This window comes from Heptranchias perlo, chromosome 19 (assembly GCF_035084215.1).
Source record: "Heptranchias perlo isolate sHepPer1 chromosome 19, sHepPer1.hap1, whole genome shotgun sequence".
In the NCBI taxonomy this organism is placed as follows: domain Eukaryota; kingdom Metazoa; phylum Chordata; class Chondrichthyes; order Hexanchiformes; family Hexanchidae; genus Heptranchias; species Heptranchias perlo.
The window spans coordinates 39,003,261-39,024,001 of NC_090343.1; the positions used below are offsets into that span (position 1 = coordinate 39,003,261).

The 20,741-nt window shown below is 46.2% G+C and overlaps 1 protein-coding gene across 1 annotated transcript in view; it reads right to left on the reverse strand.

Annotated features, from left to right (window-relative positions):
* The window catches only part of LOC137335314 (pleckstrin homology domain-containing family G member 4B-like), a 156,287-nt gene that overhangs the window by 15,558 nt on the left and 119,988 nt on the right, over positions 1 to 20,741 (reverse strand). Inside the window, exons 14-19 of the mRNA XM_068000631.1 lie at positions 18,664 to 19,505; positions 16,062 to 16,314; positions 15,223 to 15,312; positions 6,149 to 6,373; positions 4,652 to 4,822; positions 1,961 to 2,138 (exon numbers count right to left, since the gene is read on the reverse strand). Coding sequence (XP_067856732.1) covers positions 1,961 to 2,138; positions 4,652 to 4,822; positions 6,149 to 6,373; positions 15,223 to 15,312; positions 16,062 to 16,314; positions 18,664 to 19,505 — 1,759 coding nt within the window. The remainder of the gene's footprint in view (positions 1 to 1,960; positions 2,139 to 4,651; positions 4,823 to 6,148; positions 6,374 to 15,222; positions 15,313 to 16,061; positions 16,315 to 18,663; positions 19,506 to 20,741) is intronic.

Below are 20,741 nucleotides of genomic sequence, written 5' to 3' on the forward strand. Positions count from 1 at the left end.
TCTATTTTGGGATCCCACGGGAGTTTATCAACGTTTAGGATGACAGTTCAGAATGGGCATGAGGAAACCTATTTCCATACTTATATATTTAGAAAACTGATTGAATCCTATGTTTGAACTGTCAGTTAACACTGTCAGCACAATTATGGAAAAATCAAAAGCTTGTTTTTTTTTTAAAAAAGGCTGACACATTAAGTATTTTTCCTTCCCTTACTGCTCTTCTGCTGAAGGCAGTTCCAGTCACTGGCAACCCTGCTGTACTTTGCCCAATTGACTATTCCTCACATGAGCCTGGACAGTGAGTGTCAACAGGTCATTTGATCATGACAGTATCATGACCAAGTTTAATCCTGTAACTCCTCTGACATCCTGACTTGAGCACTTCCAGTAGACTTCACGAGGTTGCAACTAGAACTGACAACCTGGCTGACTTTTCTCCCCCATCTGTCCACCAGACCCTGAGGCTAATTGTCGAATCCCTACTGCCTCTCCAGTTAAGCCAGCTAACTCAGTACAGGTATATCCAACTGAACCATCAATAGAGCTCTATTAAACATATTATGAAGAGCATTCAGAACCTCTCCCTGAAGGGACAGACTAACACTACTACTACTACTACTACTACTTCAACAACAACGTGCATTTATAGAACGCCTTTAATGTAGTAAAAACGTCCCAAGGCACTTCACAGGAGCGTTATCAGACAAAATTTGACACCAAGCCACATAAAGAGACATTAGGACAAGTGACCGAAAGCTTGATCAAAGAGGTAGGCTTTAAGGAGAGACTTAAAGGATGAGAGAGAGCTAGAGAAGCAGAGAGCTTGGAGCCGAGACAGCTGAAGACACGGCCGCCAATGGTGGAGTGATGAAAATCGGGGATGCACAAGAAGCAAGAATTGGAGGTAAAAGAAAAATATCTAAACCTGATTTATAAGATTAGACAGCATGCTTATTGAGCTTTGGAGACCACTTCACAAAGTCAAGGGGAACACTCTGCCTTTTTTTGCAGAGGATGAAAAGGGCTAAATAAAATTTTAAAATTGTTAAAGAGAATTCAAAAAGTTTCAAAGTGCTGTTAGAGGTCATTCAGATTACCATCTCACCACAAAGAGCACAAGACACAATGCTTTCTGTAAGAGCCACTTAAAGTGACGTTGTTCCCTTATCATATTACTAACTGAACTCATGCAACTGAAATAAGAGACTTGTGTGGTTGATTCATATGCTATTTTTTCCTCCAGACATTCATCCCAAAATATTCACAACAACTCAACTCTGAACAAGCTTGATTCAATAAAACCAAATTTAGGTTTGTCAAGATCTGTAATCACACCCAGTAAGTAGACTATCTATTTATCTGGCCATCATCGCTGCTGTTTGTGGGACCTTGCTGTGCTCAAATTGGCTGCCGGGTTTCCTACATTACAACAGTGACTACACTTCAAAAGTATTCTATTGGCTGTAAAGCGCTTTAGGACGGCCTGAGGTCATGAAAGGCGCTATATAAATTCAAGTCTTTCTTTCTTTTAAACTATGTGACTGACCACACATTTACTATCTATGATTTTCAAAATGTAAGTTGCTAAGAATAATGGTAATGGTTGTGAATACTGAAACAGGATTAGTACACCTTACTGGGCCTCTACACGTTGTTGTAAATATCTGCAAAAGACTAAATTATCTGGTAGCACACCAAAACACAGAAATTTTCTTCTACCAGTCATGTGACTGACATCTTGCTATCAATAACCACAAAAGCATGTATCTTGTGCTCAATGACATCACAACAAAATGCATTCAAGAAATCACCAAATTACCAAAAAAACATTTTATAACGGTATAGAAAAACAATACAAATAAAATTTACATAAATAGGAGAGTTTGATCTGAAGTCCAAGATTATTACTGGCCTTGCAGCATTCTCCTACTTATCTATTAATTCTTGTTAATTTACTGACCCCTGTTCCTCAAAGCTTGGTTCCACAGTATCTTCTCCAAGTCATCTATCCATGCCTGTTTTATCTCGGGAGTTGGGGCATGCAAAATATAAGTATCATGGGATTTCTGTCTTCTGAACCAAATTTCAAAACGCAGCCCACTTTCACCAGAGTTATGTGTCATTCCAATTTCAGAAGTCTGAAATGCAAAATAAAAAGGCATAACACACAATAGGCCAACATTAATTAAGTCAATCACACCGCAATGGATTTTAGTTTGCTTTGCATGTCTTTATCCCTTGGAAGTTCATGGCATACTTGCCCATCTTCTAAACAGAATCAGCATCGGTATATTTTGTTATATAGTTCTAACATAATACTACATATTTCTGACATATAATATATAGAAAACTCTTGCATCTAGCTCACATCGACCACATTCCAGAAATCACACTCAAGGCATCACACTTCAAAGTGTCAGTAGTTTTTTTTACTGCAAAACAATCTTTTATAAAAATAATGGCAGTTATTTTGTCCTGGGTCCTTCAGACCTGGAGCCAGAAATTTACAAGCAGCTACAACAGACCTCTAATTGGCCTCAGATTTCCATATTTAGACACTCCCCTACAGACAGTATGAGCAGAGCTCTCTCTATCTTAGCAGCTGAACATCACAACTATGCTCCATGCTATAAATGAGCAATGGTACAGGACACCTGCTAGTTAATAAATATTCCTGATAGTATGTAGCTGCAGTTAATTAGGATACAGAACATTAGAGCCCTAATATACACTTCATTTTCCTAAGCATAAAGAGTGATCCAAACAAGGATTGATCTGATCCAAGTTGTAACTGGACTCCACTATTACAATCCACATTACAGTAAAAATCAGCACTGTGGTCAAAACACAAAGAACTATTCCATATCTACTCCTAAAATTACCTTTAACAGTCATTACATCGCCACAGACTAGCAGTTTGTTCAAACTGACATATTACTGATTATTTTGTTATTGATAGCATTTATCCTCCAATGATGAGAGCAAATTCTCATTTTTTTGTCCCCTTCTATTGAGGTCTTACCAAGCTCTAAGCATCTACTACTGAGGGGTGAGTAAATTGCCTGCTTCTAGACACCACAGCATGACTCACATTAAAAAGCTCTTTTAACAGTCTGGTACCACTGTACATTTTTTGTTATTTATGCTATGAAGGCTGGGATCGTCCTAACTCCGAATAGCACTCCATTGTTCTTTCTCACTGAAAAGAGAGAGGGAGACGAACAGGCATTGAGTCTCCGCACTGGTGACTGACAACATTAGACCGATGGACCACTGAACAGTGTTGATACGCACAGAGTAAGCTAGGCAAGGCGAAGAGTGGAAGAGCGATGCATAGAAGGTTCTGGGAAATTATCGGATTGGTTTGGATATTTAGGGATTAGAGGAAGAAAGGTAAATTCATGCAAAGTATTGGACCATTGGTAGATCTACAACAACATTTGTGAATGTGTGATTTTTTTTTAGAATTTTAGTTTGGGTTAAAAATAGCCCTCAATTGGGACTGGATTGAAACCTGCTGCATTACTTCCAATTCAAATGGAGGCAGAAATTGAAAGAAATACATATTAATACACTATAAACATCTTCATCCATGCGTGTGCAGATAGAATTCAGATGTTATGCTTTACTACAGATACATAACAACCTTAGAGTGATGGATGCTCGCCACCTACACTTCTGTCCTGCAACTTGAGACTGACAAATATATTCCAATCTGCAAAGTTCCCTGAGCAAAAATCAATTAAACTCTGACTGACCTGGGTATATCTTTGCTTAACAATAAACCTTGTGGCATTTAAGGAACACAGTTCCACCGTAGAAGAAAAATACATTGTGTATTTCATGTTATTACACTGCATATTATATGAGCAACGCCATGGAAGATCTCCTAATACATGTTCTTTTGCATAATGCAGGTCCATCAGGCTGCAGATGTCATACCCCACTTTATTACAGAGGCAAAACAATCTTTAAAAACTGAGAAAGCCAATAATTGACCTGAAGCCTGAAATTAACAGGTACCTTCCAGTCTGCAATTAATCTCTGATTGATCCCACTCTACGTCTACTTAACAGCAATTAGAATCTGTGACCTTAAGTTTTAATGGTTCTAGTTTAGCAATAGAATATCATCTACAGTACATGCTATAAAACATATCATCCAACTTATCATGATCAAAGGCAAGAGGGATCCACTAATATTAACCAATTAGAATGTTGCCACACTACATGCAATTTATTTACATTTTTTAAAAGTAAAGTAACAACTTAATCAAAATAACTTTATTTCAGACAAAGATTCTTTAAAGTCCCAGCACGAGAGACTCTAAAGTTCCTGCAGGGAGAGAGGTTGCATACAGGAATAGATTGCATGAGATTAATAGTATTGCTACTAACATCATTGTTAATTCAAACTTTCATGCTAATATATTGAACAAGCTGCCTAGATGTTCTAGTTAATTCATATGGATAACTTTACAGTGTTGTTACATAGTTTGAATGGATACTTCAAATCTTCCACCGGCTGCACCTTGAACCTGTCAGATTCAAAAGTTCCCGACAGGGACTCTAGGTGAGTGGTATAAAGCTGTCTCACCCCTGTAGTGCAGAATAGCTGAGAAAATTTAAAAGCTAGAAAATGCTTACTGTACCTTAAAGGACTGTTTGTAAATGTAAATGTCATTGCTTCCTTCTGTCTTTTTGGTCTTGCTGAAGAGTATGAGATCCTCAAAGAGAAAGATGTGTCTGTACCATTTCTTTCGTCCAAACCATACGACAAATTCATCTTGACGTAACAGTTGGCCCTGCTCCTTCAGGTTCACCTAGGAACAAGATGCTTGTCATCAGCACTCTGATTTCAACTGTTCTTTGTTGTAGATGTTGATTAACTTATAGCATAAATTGGAGGCCATTTCTTTGTATATCCGGCTGCATTTCTTTTGTAATTTTCACATATACTGAGTCAACTGCTTTAACTTTGGATAAAATGGAAAATTAATAGCATGGTGCAATATCAAAGTGGCACAACCACCTTCTTGTAAAATGACTTCTAGCAAATTTGAGAATATGTAAAGATGTCTTTGGTGGTGCCATGATGTCATCATGTTACCAACGTTTAAGTTTTAATGTAAGGAATCTTACAACACCAGGTTATAGTCCAACTGTTTTATTTGAAAATCATAAGCTTTCGGAGGCTATCTCCCCCGTCAGGTGAGTGTGGGATTCGGATTCCATGGAAGGTTGCCGCATTTATAGTCAGAGAACAATACCTGGTGATTACAGATAATCTTTCCAACTGCCCGTTGTCACGGCAATCAAAGTGTTCAGACAGAGCGATGTTACCTACAGGACCACCGAATACACAAACGGCCAGAACAAAAGACAGACAGAGAGAGAGAGAGAGAAACATCCGAAAGGAAGAGAAAGACAGAGAATGACCCGTTGTATTAAAAACAGATAACTTTTTTTCGCTGGTGGGGTTACGTGTAGCGTGACATGAACCCAATGTGCACCCTCTGGTGTGGTACAGAAACTTACAGATCAAAAAGGTCCCAGGTTTGAACTTTGATCTGTGCTGGGTTAGTTGATGCCAACTGGGAAGCACACCACTGATCCCCATGTCCCCAGGATAGGTAGTCAACTCCGATTTTCACTCCTGATCACTACTCACTGACTCATGGTGGAAAGTGCACTTGTTGTGCATACTGGGTGAGGACAAGATTGCGTTTGACTGTGACACCTTCACAGTTGAATAGTACGCCAACAATTACTGTTATGGTTCATATGTGAAGAATGGCCAAACGAACAAGGTGGTAGACCTTAGTGTGTGTCAGTGCCTTAAACCTATTGCAAAAAATAGTGGAAAAATGTGAGGTGACAACACAAAATACACCATAAAATACACCATCTAAATGGCATAGTATTGTGAATAATCATATTGCACCCTTGCATTATTAATAAACCAGACATTTTATAATTTTGAAATACTTAGGAATTTATAATTGTCATAAAATTGGAGAGAAAGTGAGAAAAATAGGTTGCAATTTTCATGTTCCCAATTCTTTTTCTTGGTAATGAAAAACATAAAGAAGTCCGAATAAAAAAACATGGTGAAAAGTTTCATCATCCTAAAGCAAATGTAATCTTACATCGCACTCCTGTATATCGTCCATGGCAAGTAGGTCATTTCCACGGCGGAGCTGGAAACACACAATCTTGTGGGCTGCCTGGAGCTCCTTACACTCTTTCTCCTGGGCTGTACTGCACTCTTTTAACATATCCCTCAGGAGTAAGTTGTATTTGCTGATTCTCTGAATGGGTTTCAATAGGTAGGACGCCAAGTCCATCTTGTCGCCTAATTCCAGCTGTTTGGCCTGTGCCAAGAAAAAGTAAATGGGTTGTTACCATTTCAATGCTGAATTTACCAGAGCAGCTTTTCAGATATAAACCTACTTTATGTTTGAATTCTGCCATGGCAGATGGTATAGTCAACTCTTGAATACTCAGCCAGTGAGTTTTATTATTGCTACAAATTTTTTAAGCTTTGCGATGACGCAATGGAAAATTTATTCCATTGTTTTCTTGCAGGTTCCCCATTTTGCATTTAAAGAAAATTGGGTGGCCTTGACCTATGATATCTCCATGCATCACGCTCACAATATTGGGCTAAATTCTATAAATTGCAGACATATTTTGTCATTATACAAGTAAATTACCTTATTTAAGCTCCCTTCTTCCCTATTCACCACTCTATATCTCTTCTGAGGAGCATTGTAAAATAAAGTGCAGACAATATTAATGCAGTAACATGTGCTTCAGAAATCATTTTACTACCTCTGATCACTGAAGAAATGGAGTATTGTCATCACAAGTCAAGGGGTTAAGGGTAGCTACTCAGACTGCCAAAGGTGGGAAATGGTGTTCCACAGAGATGGGACCAATGTCGTTCACAATTTACATAAACAATTTGGACTCAGGAACCAAAAGTACAATTTCAAAATTTGCAGATGATGCCAAATTGGGGGGTATAGTAAATACTGAGGAAGAATGCAACAAAATACAAGTTGACATTAATAAACTGGCAGAATGGGTGTGTAACTAGCAAATGAATTTTAATTTAGATAAGTGTGAGATGGTACATTTTGGTAGGAAGAATAAGGAGGCCACATACTGCTTGGATAATAAGAGTCTAAATGGGGTAGAGGAGCAAAGCGATCAGGGGTTCAGATACACAAATCACTAAAAGTAGCGACACAGATTAATAAGGCTATTAAAAAAAGCAAACCTAACACTGGGGTTCATTTCTAGAGGGTTAGAATTGAAAAGCAGAGAAATTATGTTAAACTTGTATAGAACCTTGGTTGGACCACACTTAGGGTACTGTGCACAGATCTGGTCTCCATATTATAAAAAGGATATAGAGGCACTGGAGAAGGTCCAAAAAAGATTCACAAGGATGATACCAGAACTGAGAGGATATCCTTATCAGGAAAGGCTGAACAGGCTGGGGCTCTTTTATCTAGAAAAGAGAAGACTGAGTGGTGACCTGATAGAGGTCTTCAAAATTATGAAAGGGTTTGATAGGGTGGACGTAGAAAAAATGTTTCCACTTGTGGGGGGATGGGGTCTACAACTGGAGGTCATAAATATAAGATAGTCACTAATAAATCCAACAGGGAATTCAGGAGAAACTTCTTTACCCAAAGACTGGTAAGAATGTGGAACACGCTGCCACAAGGAGCAGTTGAGGCGAATAGCATTGATGCATTTAAGGGAAAGCTACATAAGCACATGAGGGAGAAAGGAATAGAAGGATATGCAGATAGGGTTAGATGAAGAGGGGTGGGAGGAGGCTCGTGTGGAGCATAAACGTCGGCATAGATCGGTTGCGCCGAATGGCCTGTTTCTGTGCTGTGGACTCTAAGTAACTATATGTATCTGCATATGGCAGCCCAGATTACTATTTTTTTCATTGCCTTCCTTTTCTATTGAAGAGTGGAGGAAATGGCCGCAGTGTGTAAAGTGCCTTGAGACGTTGCTCAGAGATGTGATAAAGTGCTTTATAATGCAAGTGTTTTTCTCTTATCTATACATTGGGATGTTTTACCCCCCTTCACCATTGTGGATTGCCAACGCACTGACACAAAACTGAAAAATCTGATGTGAAGGAAGTTCTGAAAACAAAATTAGCAAAACAATGCATCAAACCTGTGTTCAGAACTTTGCATAAGCAGGTGTCAAAAACTGAACAGATAACAAGGAAAAGTTTACAAAGCCCTTCCCTATAGTGGGCAAGTCATTCTCAGACTGCTAATACACTCTAATAGCTAATTTCAGCATGACATTCGCAGTGTCCTGGGAGCAGACTTCCTGCCCACACTTTTGGATGGGACATGATTAGTAGAGATGTTGCAAACCTTAGGAAAAGCTGGAAGAAGTCATGTGAAAAGAAGCAAAAATGAAATTCAACATTGTCTCTTACTTTCCTAAACCAGAAATCTCATAAAAGTCCGAAGTAAAATTAGTTTCGGTAGTCTCATCATAGATCCTCAACGGCAGTGTTCAATTGTCAATCTGTCATAGAGACCATGGGGCCGATGTTAGCAGGGCTGTGGGTTCTCGGTGGGGGGCTATCGGCCCCCGGTGAAATTAGTCAGTTTCCCGCGCGATTGTACCATCCAATCCACTAATTGGATCCACTTACCTGCTCCTCCGGGTTCCCCACTGCTAATCTGTGCGTCGGGTGGGCTGCGCATGTGCAGTAAGATCTGTCAGCTGGAGGAGCTCTATTTAAAGGGGTAGTCCTCCACTGACAGATGCTGCATCAAATAGCAAAAATTACAGCATGGAGCAGCCCAGGGGGAAGGCTGCTCCCAGTTTAATGATGCCTCACTCCAGGTATCAATACATGGGGTGAGGAGGAGGGGGAGGACAGAGATCCTCCTCCCGGCGTGCGGGAGGAAGCGGCCTGCCTCTGCCACCAGGAAGGCCTGGCTCGAGGTGGCAGAGGAGGTCACCAGCGCAACCAACATATCGCCCACCTGCATACAGTGCAGGAGGCGCTCCAATGACCTCAGTAGGTCAGCCAAAGTGAGTACACGTAGTCTTTCCCCTACACTCTGTCTGCCACATCACTGCCCCCACCCCACACCTCCTTCAGCACTGCCAACACTACTCTGTCACATCACCCCTCACACCCACTCAAACCTCATCCTCATCTTACCTGCACCTACTCTCCTCGCCAGTACTCATCCCACCACTACCATTCAACCCAATCCTCATACAATCTCATGGCTCTATCTCATACTCACCCTCTCGTGCATCTCTTTCACGGCCAGCCTCACTCAACCTGCCACTACCTGTGCTGCAGCCACAGGGCATGCATCACATATGTGCAGTAGGCAGCATAAGGCAAACGTGTCGTGAGCATGAAGGGGATGCACAAGGGTGTCTGAGGGTTTGTCATGGGTGTTACTTATATTGAATTTCTGACCAACTCACATTACATATTATATTGGCACCACTACTGCCATGTCTTCGCGCATCCTGTCTGGTTTGTGCAATAATGCCCACTCCTGAGGATCACTATGAGGACCCACAACTGATGCCACCCATTGTGTCACTGCAGAGTGGGTGTAGGTGTATTTGCAGGGCTCTTTTGCGCAGACGACTGAGAGACATCGGCGATGTCCCCGGTTGCACCCTGGAAGGATGCGGAGGAGAAGTTGTTGAGGGCAGTGGTGACTTTGACAGCGACAGGTAAGAGGATGGTGCTCGGGCCAGCCAGGAGCAGCTCGGCATGAAAGAGGCTGCAGATGTCCACGACTACATGTCGAGTGACTCTGAGCCTCTGTGTGCACTGCTGCTCAGACAGGTCCAGGAGGCTGAGCCTCGGTCTGTGGAACCTGTGGCGAGGGTAGTGCCCTCTGCGACGCATCTCTCTCTGCGGTAGCCCTCCCTCCTGCTGTGCAGGTGGATGTGTCACAGCACTGTGTTGTGGAGCTCCACGTGTAGAGGTGGACGGCATGGATGGCGAGGCTGGTGAGGCTGGTGATCCTGTTCGCCCTCCAAGGAGGTCATGACTGCAGCTACGGCGGCCCCAATCCGCAAGATGTACATCTGAGGGGGTCCGCAAGGTAGGTACATGTCTCCGGACCCCGGGGTAAGTGTGCAGGTTGGTGACTTTGACCGTCAGGAGGAGGGTGGTGGAGGCCAAACTTTGTCCCAAGTGACAGAGTGGCCTCCTGCAATGGGTGACGGTCTCCCCCCCCCCACCTGTCAAATGGACCTTTGCAGCTGCCGCAGGCTGACAGCTGCAACACGTCCATTTGACCTGGGAGTGTTTCCCCCAGTGTGGGAAACAGTCCCAGTTTGCTCTAAAATCCCACCCCTCCTCACGTAATCCCTTAATCAGGTCTGTTAATGACCTGAAATACCTAAATAAATACTGTCAAGTGGCATCCCGCTGGCTTTAATTGTCTGCGGGATTCCCACCAGCAGGGGCTGCGCGCGCACGCCGGCGCATCAGCGGGGAACCCGGAAGTGCGCGGGTTCGAGGCGGGGTCTGGTCCCGCTCCAGGATTCTCCGAATTTCGGAGCCCCCCCGCCAGGAACGCACCCAATAGTGGGTGCTAAAATGACGCCCCATAATTATAGTTTGCATGGTACATTAATTATATGGTAAAATTTAAATTAATGGCATTGGAGGTGCTTCTGTTACTTGTTATTGGAATACTATAGAGGGAAGTATAGTCTACATCTGGCTGGTGCGATACCCAAAGTTGGAACACTAGATGAGGGGAAGAAATTCAACTTGGGGCTCGAATTTAGCAGGCCTGCGGGTTCCCAGCGGGTGGTCCTCCGGGAGCGTCGAAAACGCGGACGGGTAATTGTGTGCGTCCCCCACGCGATCGCGGGATAATTGGACCCATTAAGCCCTGCTTCCGGGTTCTGCGCTCCCCAGCTGCGAGCCGGCCGGCTGCGCATGCGCAGTACCATCGACGCGATGTAGGAGCTCCAGTTAAAGGGGCAGTCTCCCAAAGCCCCTCCTGCTGCAAGCAAGAGGTCTGGGAGAATGGCTCAACCAAGGGGAAAGGCTGCGCCCCGTTTTTCAGATCTGGCACTGCAGCTGATGCTGGAGGGCGTGAGGAGGAGGAGGGAAACACTCTTCCCTGAGGATGGGCGCAAGTTCCCTGCCGCCGCAACCAGGAAGGCATGGGCAGAGGTGGCGGCGGAGGTGAGCAGCAGGGGCAACACCCCAAGGACATGGGAGCAGTGCCGCAAGCGCTTCAATGACCTGACTAGGTCTGGCAAGGTGAGTACACCAACGCACCCTCCCACATCCCGTCCCCACCATCACGCCAAGCAGATCACAACCCCCTCCTGCACAGCCACCACTGCGCTCCATCAGCAATCATCACAGCCACTCATTCACCATCCTCGCCGTGCACGCAAGTACCCACCGTCCCTGACCCCACCCGAACACTACCACACACCCCAATCCCCATGCAATGGGATGGGCACGTGGCCCACACTTCCTCCCATCCGTTCCGCGCCACGCTCAACCCAACCACACCGATGCTCGATGCGTCTCACGATGCAAGACGCACCCACTCACACATCTGTGTTTTGCCTTCACAGGAGAAGAGGAGCAAGAACAACCGCGAAAGGGCACGCACCGGAGGTGGGCCGCCGCAAGTGGTGGAGCTCACCGACGCAGAGGTGGAGGCGCTCGACCTCGCCCGCACGCGACATTGCCTGTCGGTGGCCGATGGCGAGTGTGTCGCTGCCGAAACGGCCGGTAAGGGAAAGCTGACACTCAACACCCATGATCGCGAGTGACCGTATCATCACCTGCCATCAGGCGCACTGTCAAGTTGGTCCACATGCCTCAAAGTGCCCTCTGTTCTCTTGCAGGTGCGTCTTTGGATCAAGCGAGCATGGAGGGCGATTCCTCAGAGGACATGGCGGTCTCTGAGGGTGCATCGTCACATCAGAGCCAACCATCCACCAGCGCAGAGACACGCACCTCGGTGGGTCCCCCTCGCCAACTAGTTGGGGTAGCACTTGGTGAGTCACTGCGCACGAGTGAGCATGAGCAGACCCTGGTGGCAGGGGCAGCCGCGGAGGGTCCGCGACGGAGGGAGCACTCATCTCCAGGCTCTGCTCAGCCGGACCCAGATGCTGAACCCAGGGGGCCACCAGAGAAAAGGAGAGTCGTCGAGGGCCACCAGCTAATTGCTGAGGTGCTGGCAGAGGTGCCGCGCGCATTGTCCACAATAGCGCAGGCGATGGAGGAGTCCACCTCCTGCATCTGGGCATTGGTGGCGCAGGCACAGGAGGGTACCGGCGACACAGTGTCGCGGGTAGGTGCGGGACTGTCTGCGGTGGAGGACAGGCTGGCCTCCCTCGAGCATCACGCACAGCTCCACTTCGAGTCCTTGCAGGCCCTCACAACGTCGGTACGGATTCAGGGTGAGCAACATTCCGACGCCACCAACAGGCTGAGGGATACACTAGGGGTGGCCTTGCAAGGCCTCACACATGCCATCCAAACTGCCGTCCAGCAGGGTGGAAGGGGTGATGTGGGCCGAGGCCAAGAGAGGGATGATGGTGACCGGGGACATGGAAGCGGGGACGCCTCTCAAGGCGTCCCCACGTCCCACCCGTCGCCCACCTCTCAACCACCACCCGCAATGGTGCCTCCTCTCCAGGTGGCCGAGTCTGCCCCTGCCCCGGTGCAGGAGGAGCAGTCTGTGGAGGTGCCCTCACGGGCACCGAAACCCAGGGGCCGTCCGCCAAAAGCATCTACCCGGTCAAGGCAAGAAGACGAGCAACCTGCCACTACCTCTGCTGGAGCCACAGGGGTAGCACCACGTAGGGGTTCCCGGAGAAGAATTCCAAAGGCCTTATAATCACAAAGGGAATACACCAGGGTGTTTATTATTTTGTACTTTGTTTCTTAAATGATGTCACATTCCACATATTAAATAGTCTATTCTCACCACTCCTGCCACCTCTCGTCCATTCTTCCGCGGCTTGTGCAGTAGTTGCGTTCCGTGGAGGCCATCATGACGGCAAACACCTGCTGCCACCCATTGGGCACACTGCTGTGGGTGCAGGATTACTGGCAGCACTCTTCAGTGGAGGGGGCTGGTATGGCCGCTCGCATGTGCAGGTGAGGAGATGCGAGCGCCTCGCAGTGTCTGACTCTAGGAGAACCGTTGACGTATGAGTGCGTCCCTGGCCCGGCGACCATCCCGGTGAGTCGCGGCTCGGCGCATGGGTCGTCCAACATCCTCGGGCGCGTCCTCCTCCTCCGCCTCCTCCGCCTCCGCCTCCTCCTCCTCCTCCTCCTCCTCGCCCTCGCCTTCCTCAATGTGGGTGGCGGGTGTGGATGGGGCCTCCTCCAGCGGCACCCCTCTCTGTTGGGCCATGTTGTGCAGGGCACAGCAGACAACTATGATTCGTCCCACTCTGAATGGTGTGTATTGGAGCGCTCCCCCAGAACGATCAAGGTACCTGAAGCGCATCTTGAGAAGCCCTATGGTCTGCTCAATTGTAGACCTGGTAGCAGTGTGGCTGTCATTGTACCGACGCTCTGGCTCGGTGATGGGGTTCCTCAGAGGTGTCATGAGCCACGTGTGGAGGGGATACCCCTTGTCGCCGAGGAGCCAGCCGTTGCCGGCGTTGGGTGCCTGCAGGATGGGCGGGACGGCGGACTCCCTGAGGACGAAGGCATCGTGGCAGCTGCCGGGGTATCTGGCGCACACGTGTAGGAATCTCTGGCGGTGGTCACAGATGAGCTGGGCGTTCATGGAGTGATACCCCTTCCTGTTGATGAACAGCCCTGGCTCATGCGGAGGTGCCCGTATTGCGATGTGGGTGCAGTCGATTACACCCTGCACCCGTGGGAAGCCGGCCATGGCATGGAATCCAACCGCCCTCTCCATCTGGCTGCGCTCGTCCATGGCGAAGTTGATGTAGTGGGAGGCCCTGCGGAACAACCCATCGGTGACCTGCCTTATGCACTTGTGTGCAGAGGACTGACAGACCCCGGTGATGTCCCCGGTGGCACCCTGGAAGGAACCGGATGCGAAGAAGTTGAGGGCAGTGGTGACTTTGACGGCGACAGGTAAGAAGATGCTGCTTGGTCCATCAGGGAGCAGCTCGTCGTTAAGGAGGCTGCAGATGTCGGCGACTACCTGGCGATTGACTCTGAGCCGACGTATGCACTGCTCCTCGGAGAGGTCCATGAAGCTGAGCCTCGCTCTGTACACCCTGTGCGGAGGGTAGTGCCTCCTGCGACGCATCTCTCTCTGCGGTTGCCCTCCCTCCTGCTGTGCAGGTGGGTGTGCCGCAGCACCGTGTTGGGGGGCCCCACCTCTCCGAGGCGGACGGCGTGGACTGCGAGGCTGCTGGGGCTGGTCATCCTGTTCGTCCTCCGACGATGTCAACGCACCACCCATCTGGCAGGTGTTGGTGTGAGGGGTTGTGCAGGGTAGGTGGGTGGGTCCTCGGACTGGGGCTGCGGTTTCGTGTCGGTCTGTCCTCTGGCTTGGCGGGGGTTGGTGGAGGGCAGGGGTTGCACTATGTGACGCGGTGGCCTCCTGCGTGGGTGAGGGCGCTCCCCCGTGGAGCGCACCTTGGCACCTGGCACAGGCTGCTGGCTGCAACACGCCTGGTTTGAAGGGTCCTGTTTCCCCCAGTGTGGGAAACTGACTGCTTTGACCGTAAAATCCCACACTTCCTCTTTTGACAGCTGCTTCAGCTCATTAACTGACCACAACGAGCAAGTTAAGTGATCTCAAGTGGAACCCCGCTGGCTTTAATTGCCTGCGGGATTCCCACCAGCGGGGCTTGCGCGCGCAGCCCCGCACGTCAGCGCGGTACCCGGAAGTGGCCGGGATTTCGTCCGAATCCGGTCACGTGATCGGAGATCGGGATTTTCGGGGCCCCCCCGCTGGAAACCCGCAGGTAACCCGACCCTAAAATCGAGCCCTTGGTTTCTCCCATGTTTTGGGCCTAAAATTGATGTTAGGGAGACGAATTTTGGGTCGCAATCTCCGGTGTCCATCTCCCCCGGAAGTGCACCAGTCGCCATTTTGGATTGGGCAACTTTTAGTCGACCTGGACAGCCGCCTGAAAGCAGCACTGAGACCCCCGACAGGGTCTCATTAATATAAGGGTCCTGTATCTGTCTAAGGATAATTGCACTACTTACCCTAAAGAAGGTGTTGCCATGGCTGCTGAGTAGGAAATCTGATCGAGGTTTGTTCTTGCTGTACAATGCATAAAGTCCAAACTGCTCTTCCTACAATGAAAGAGAGAAAGATGAAAACTCTCGATAAGAATGAAGCAGTCTCTTTTTGACTCATTTAATGAATTCAGTTTGCTATTTTCAATTTCAAATCATGATTTGAAGCGGGCAGGAAATTGGACATGAATTTAGATTTGAGGTTAGGATCAGATCAGCCATGATCTTATTAAATGGCGGAGCAGGCTCGAGGGGCCGATTGGCCTACTCCTGCTCCTATTTCTTATGTTCTTATGATTTACACCAGGTTTTTAAAAACAACACTTTATTTTTATCTTTATTTTTCAGAGTATGTGGTAGGATTAGTGGAGAAAGCAAGAGTCACTTCATAAAGGGTAATTAATCAATATTATTACTAAAGATTTTATGAGCTCTTCCTGTGTCAATGTTATTGTAAATTGTTGCACTGGGAAATATTCCAGAAAACTGAGCTCATACGGAATCCCAGACATAACAGAAGCAAGAGATACACATAAGCCAAAATAAAACTAAAATACTAAAGGCAAGGGGAAAACCTACGGAGAGAATTGAAGCAATAGCAGTAATATATTTAAGAGGAGGTTTGATGCATTTATGAGGGAGAAGGGAATAGAGATACACGGGAGCAGGGTGGAGAAAGGGGTGTAGAATTAGAAAGTGGGAGATAAGCTGAGAGGCAGATAGTTGTTATCTCCACAAACAATGCCAAGGGAGATCAACTAGTATACATAGAAACTGAGATAAAATAAATCTTGTTACCAACTCACATGTCTGAGGAAACAGTGTCCAACTCTGATGGGGTCCCTTGCACAGCTCTCCAACCCCTTCAGGAAGTAATGATTGTGGAAATCAAACAGCTTCTCCAGGTTTCCGAAGATAATCCCTCGCTGTCCCCGCAGATCCTGGGGTAGGTCCATCCGCTCCATCTCAGGGAAGTAGTGTTCAATGATATAACCAAGGGAACGGACGTACTCCCTCTCTGTGATTAACATCTCCTCCATAATGTGCTGCAGCTTATTACTTGGAATTAGCAAGGAACAAACAGAAAGCATAAATAAGTGTAAAAATAAATCTTTCCTATTAAAATCTTTAACTATTAATTCTTATGACAAAAAAAAACATAACATCAGAATAGTTGTAGACCAGAATGTTAACTTTGCCAACTAGAATGTTATTTTAAAAATGTACCTTTTAAGAGGAAGAATGCTATTGCTGGGGAGTTGAAGATCTTCCCATTTCGGGTACATAATGTCCCTTCAATTTGTCACTTCAACCAATCAGATGGGGTTTTGGGGTGGGGGGTGCGGAAGAGAATTAGGATTTTAAAGGAGGGATGAGAGGGGTGGAACGAGGTGAGGTGCTCAAAGGAGGAGAAGGTGTCAGAGGAGTAGGGAGAGAGACCAAGGTGTTATTTGGTGTAAGGGGCCAATAATTTATAAAAGAAAAATCACAAACTTCTCCATAAAGTTCTCTGTCGCCATCTTCTAATCAATCTGACATCTGCTCTCCTCCATAGAGAATCAATCTGGTTCACCTCCTCTACCTGACTGGTGCATCTCACCCACCCCCCCACCACACCCTGTACTCCAATGCTCAGCCCAAATCAGGCCTGAAATCCTAAGGCCTGCTGCATGCGTGTGACCAGTAGACCAACATGCTAAGGTGCCAGTCTATCCCAACCTTCCAGTATACATTCTGGTCACTCCATGCTCTTCTGAGCTTTGCCATTCAATGCCTTTCCACTTGGGGCCTGGTCCAAATTAACTGGGACGCTTTGGTCCAAGAATTGGCCAGTATCCTGCGGCCTTTCATTCCGAGAATTGGTAGCTCCTCAGTTTCACATTCCTAACACTGCTCCAACCCCATTCCAGAATCCCAGCTAACTTAATCCCTCCTCTTTTTCCTCACTCATTGGCACCCAAGTCTCGCATCAAGCTCACCCTCCCATGTGCACCCAATTCCTGGACTCAGACATATTCAGCTCCCTACACTGCTAGGCTTTGTAGTGCTAAAGAACGTCGACAAATTAACCCAGGAATTCTCAGAACTAAATGTTCACCCAATTTTCCTTAGTTGTAAAATGTGCCACTGAAATAAATATCATTATGACTATATGATTAGCTTAACATAATTACAGAAACTCAAGTGGCAATAGTGTACTTTGAACATTTACAATCTTAAATATTGGCCAAGGAAATAATCAACAAAAAAGACACTGATAAGTTCAATGTGTCAGATTTCTTCCGAAAACAAAGTAATGATAACTTGGCAAATTTCAACCCACATATAAGAAGTTGGTAACATTTGCCAAAAAAGGACACAGCAAAATGTCCTAAAAAGGTAGAATGTAAATGTGTGAGAGGCACACAGAAAGAGAGAGAAGAGTGGGAGACAAACTGAAAAATAGAAAGAAGGAAAGATAAATAGTTAGAGTGAGGAACAAGCTGAGAGTTGCAGGAAGGAAAAATGGTTGGAAATTAGACCAGGACTTGTACACATTGGGCCCAACCCATAGAGTGAACCTAACATAGGGTTGGCAGAGATAGACCTGGTGAGACCAGGCATGGCATACCAACCACTAGCAAAAGTTGGGCCCTCACCTAGGAGATCCAGGCTGGGGTCATGGTCTGGACTCCCGGAGAAGAACTGTATTTAAAAAAAATATATATCTGAATGTATCCCTCTTATAAAGGAGGCCCCTAGAAGAAATTTCCTTTTGTTTCCAGAGGAGAAACCACAAAAATCCCCCATGCCCGAGAATCTTTGCCAGAATTTCTGACTTCTTTTCTGAACCCCTAGATACACCCCTAAAGTTGCAAACACCCCCACTGGAATGTAAAACAGAAAATCTCCCCCAGACTTTGTGAAGTTTGGCTGGGGCAATGACTGAGGTCCTGAAAAGGTGTAATACTGTACTTAAGCCGGGATGCACCCCCTCCCCCCCAACCCCACCCTGAGATTTTTAGCCCCCAATAACATAGAAACCCCTGGCATCTGGTAATATAAAGTCATCAATTTCTAGGTGTGTGGCAGAGGAATTTTGGGGTGGGGCCCAGTTCTTCATCCCTTTTTTTACCCCAGCGGGTGGTAGAGAGGGCGAATGAGGTGCTGATCAAGCAGACTGCTTTGTCCTGGATGATGTCGAACTTCTTCAGTGCTTTTGCAGCTGCACCCTCCAGGCAACTGGAGAGGATTCCATAATATTCCTGACTTGTGCCTTGTAGCTGGTGGAAAGGCTTTGGGGAGTGAGGAGCTAAAATTTAACAATTGCCACAAAATACAACTGAGAAAAAAAATGTATTGGTCTCTTCTCTTATATTAACATCTGATGGACAGGTTCCTTCCTAAATATTAAAGTTATCTCCTTACCAGGAATTTGCCTTTGTTTCCTTTTTTGGTTCCTGCATTGTTCCATGTCCCAAGCTTGGTCCTTGAGGTCCGCATTGGACAGGACTCATAACTGGAGTAGCACCACTGCTTTGACTGTGAATTCTAGTATTCCTAGGACCTTTGTCTTCAGAGCAAAAGCTTGCATGTCGTGACAACTGGAAGCCCTGCGCCGCCTGCATGATCTTCTTAGAAGGATAACTTTTGTGTCGAATAGGAGGAGAAAAGATAGGATCTGAATAAGAAGGGAGAGAACAGATCTGTGGCGTGCTCTCACCACTAGACACTTCTGTTGAGTGCAGCCACAGGGGCCAGTTAAATGTTGAAGAGTTTACTGGTGCTCTGTTTGGTTTATTTGTTGCATTTTCTTTATGGCTATGTATGTTCTTGGTAGGCAAAGGCTTATTGTCTTCCTTTATCTGCCAGATTACATCTTCTTCAGGCCTGGAGCTCCCACACACATGAGCAGTACTTGTGACTATATCATTATTGCACTTTTGACCCGTGCTCTTTGACTCTTTGCTGATGTCCGAGGAAGGAGTTCTATCAGTTTTTAGGGTCTTCCTGCAAATCTCCAGTTTTTCCTCAAGGAGTTGCCTGACCTCTTGGCACTTCAACCAGGTTACATTCCACAACTTCATCCCTTTAGTGGTGTTTAGGTTATGAACCTGGCTCTTCATCTGCTGAAACTTTTCAACAGAGAATTCTGTAAACCTCTGATGATAACTCTCAAGATGCACCAACATTGCTTTACTGCATATTGTAGAACTACACGTTCCCAGCTGGTTCAAGTAATGTTTACAATCCTCTGCAAACTTTGTAGCCTAGCAAAAGAGGACAAACATAAAATTAATTTTAGTAAAAAGGAAAGTACTGCAAATGCTGGAAATCTGAAAGAAAAATAGTAAATGCTGGAAACACAGACACAGCAGATCAGCCAGCACCTGTGGAGAGAACAGACAAAGAGTTATGAAGAAGGGTCTGCATATGAAATGGTCATTTTTTTGTTCTGTCCAGACGTTAACTGACGTGCTGTATGTTTCCAGCACTTTCTGTTATTAGTATAAAATTAATTTCACCGTGCATTACAACATTGTAGAACCTATGTCCTTATTTTGTTTCATTGGGCTTCTACTAGTCATTTGTATATATATGATTTGCAGTCTGAAGTGTAAGGAAGCACAGATTTGATCTTCAGACGTATGTAAGGTGGGTTTGTCACTTCTCTTATCTACCACATTAAGTACTAAACAAATCTTACATACTGAAAAATAAGCAAGACCTGTGTCATTTATTTCCACAGGGGTTCTCCCGATTGTCCACTGAAACTTCGGCAAAAGATTCGCGGAAACGCCAGAGAAATGAAGTAAAAGCCGTTTACACGACAGAAGCAGAGAGTTTGGTAAGAACAGAGAGTGAACTGCTAACAGAATGAAATGCTAACAGAGTGAGGACATTCAACTGGGAATTTGGTGAGTGTGGGAATTAGGTGCAGAGGGGGAAGGAAGTGCTAAGCGATTGAAACCAAAGAATTATAGAGTAAGACTGAGAATAGCATAAAGGGAGCCGCAGGAGGAATGAAAACAAGGCAAGGAGGAGCGCCGAGGGTAAGTCAGTGAGTATTTAGTTCATGGTTAGTGTTTTTTAGTGGTTAGTGTTTTAGTGCCAGATAAATAGTAAAGTGCCTTAAAGCAAAATAAACAGCTTAAATAACTGTTAGCTAACATGGCAGGTCAGCTGGGGCCCGTCGCATGCACATCCTGTGCCATGTCGGAACTCCAGAACATGTGTCCTGAAAAACCACATATGCAGGAAGTGCCACCAACTGCTTGAGCTCGAGCTCAGAGTTTCTGAACTTGAGGGGTGGCTGGCGTCATTACAGTGCATATGGGAAGCTGAGAGTTTCGTGGATAGCACCTTTCAGGGGGTGGCCACCCCGCAGCTAAAGAGATTTCAAGCAGAGAGGGAGTGGGTGACCACAAGACAGATTAGGAGGAACAGGCAGACAGTGCAGGAATCCCCTGGGAGTGTGGCACTCACTAGCAGTGAGGGTGTTGATA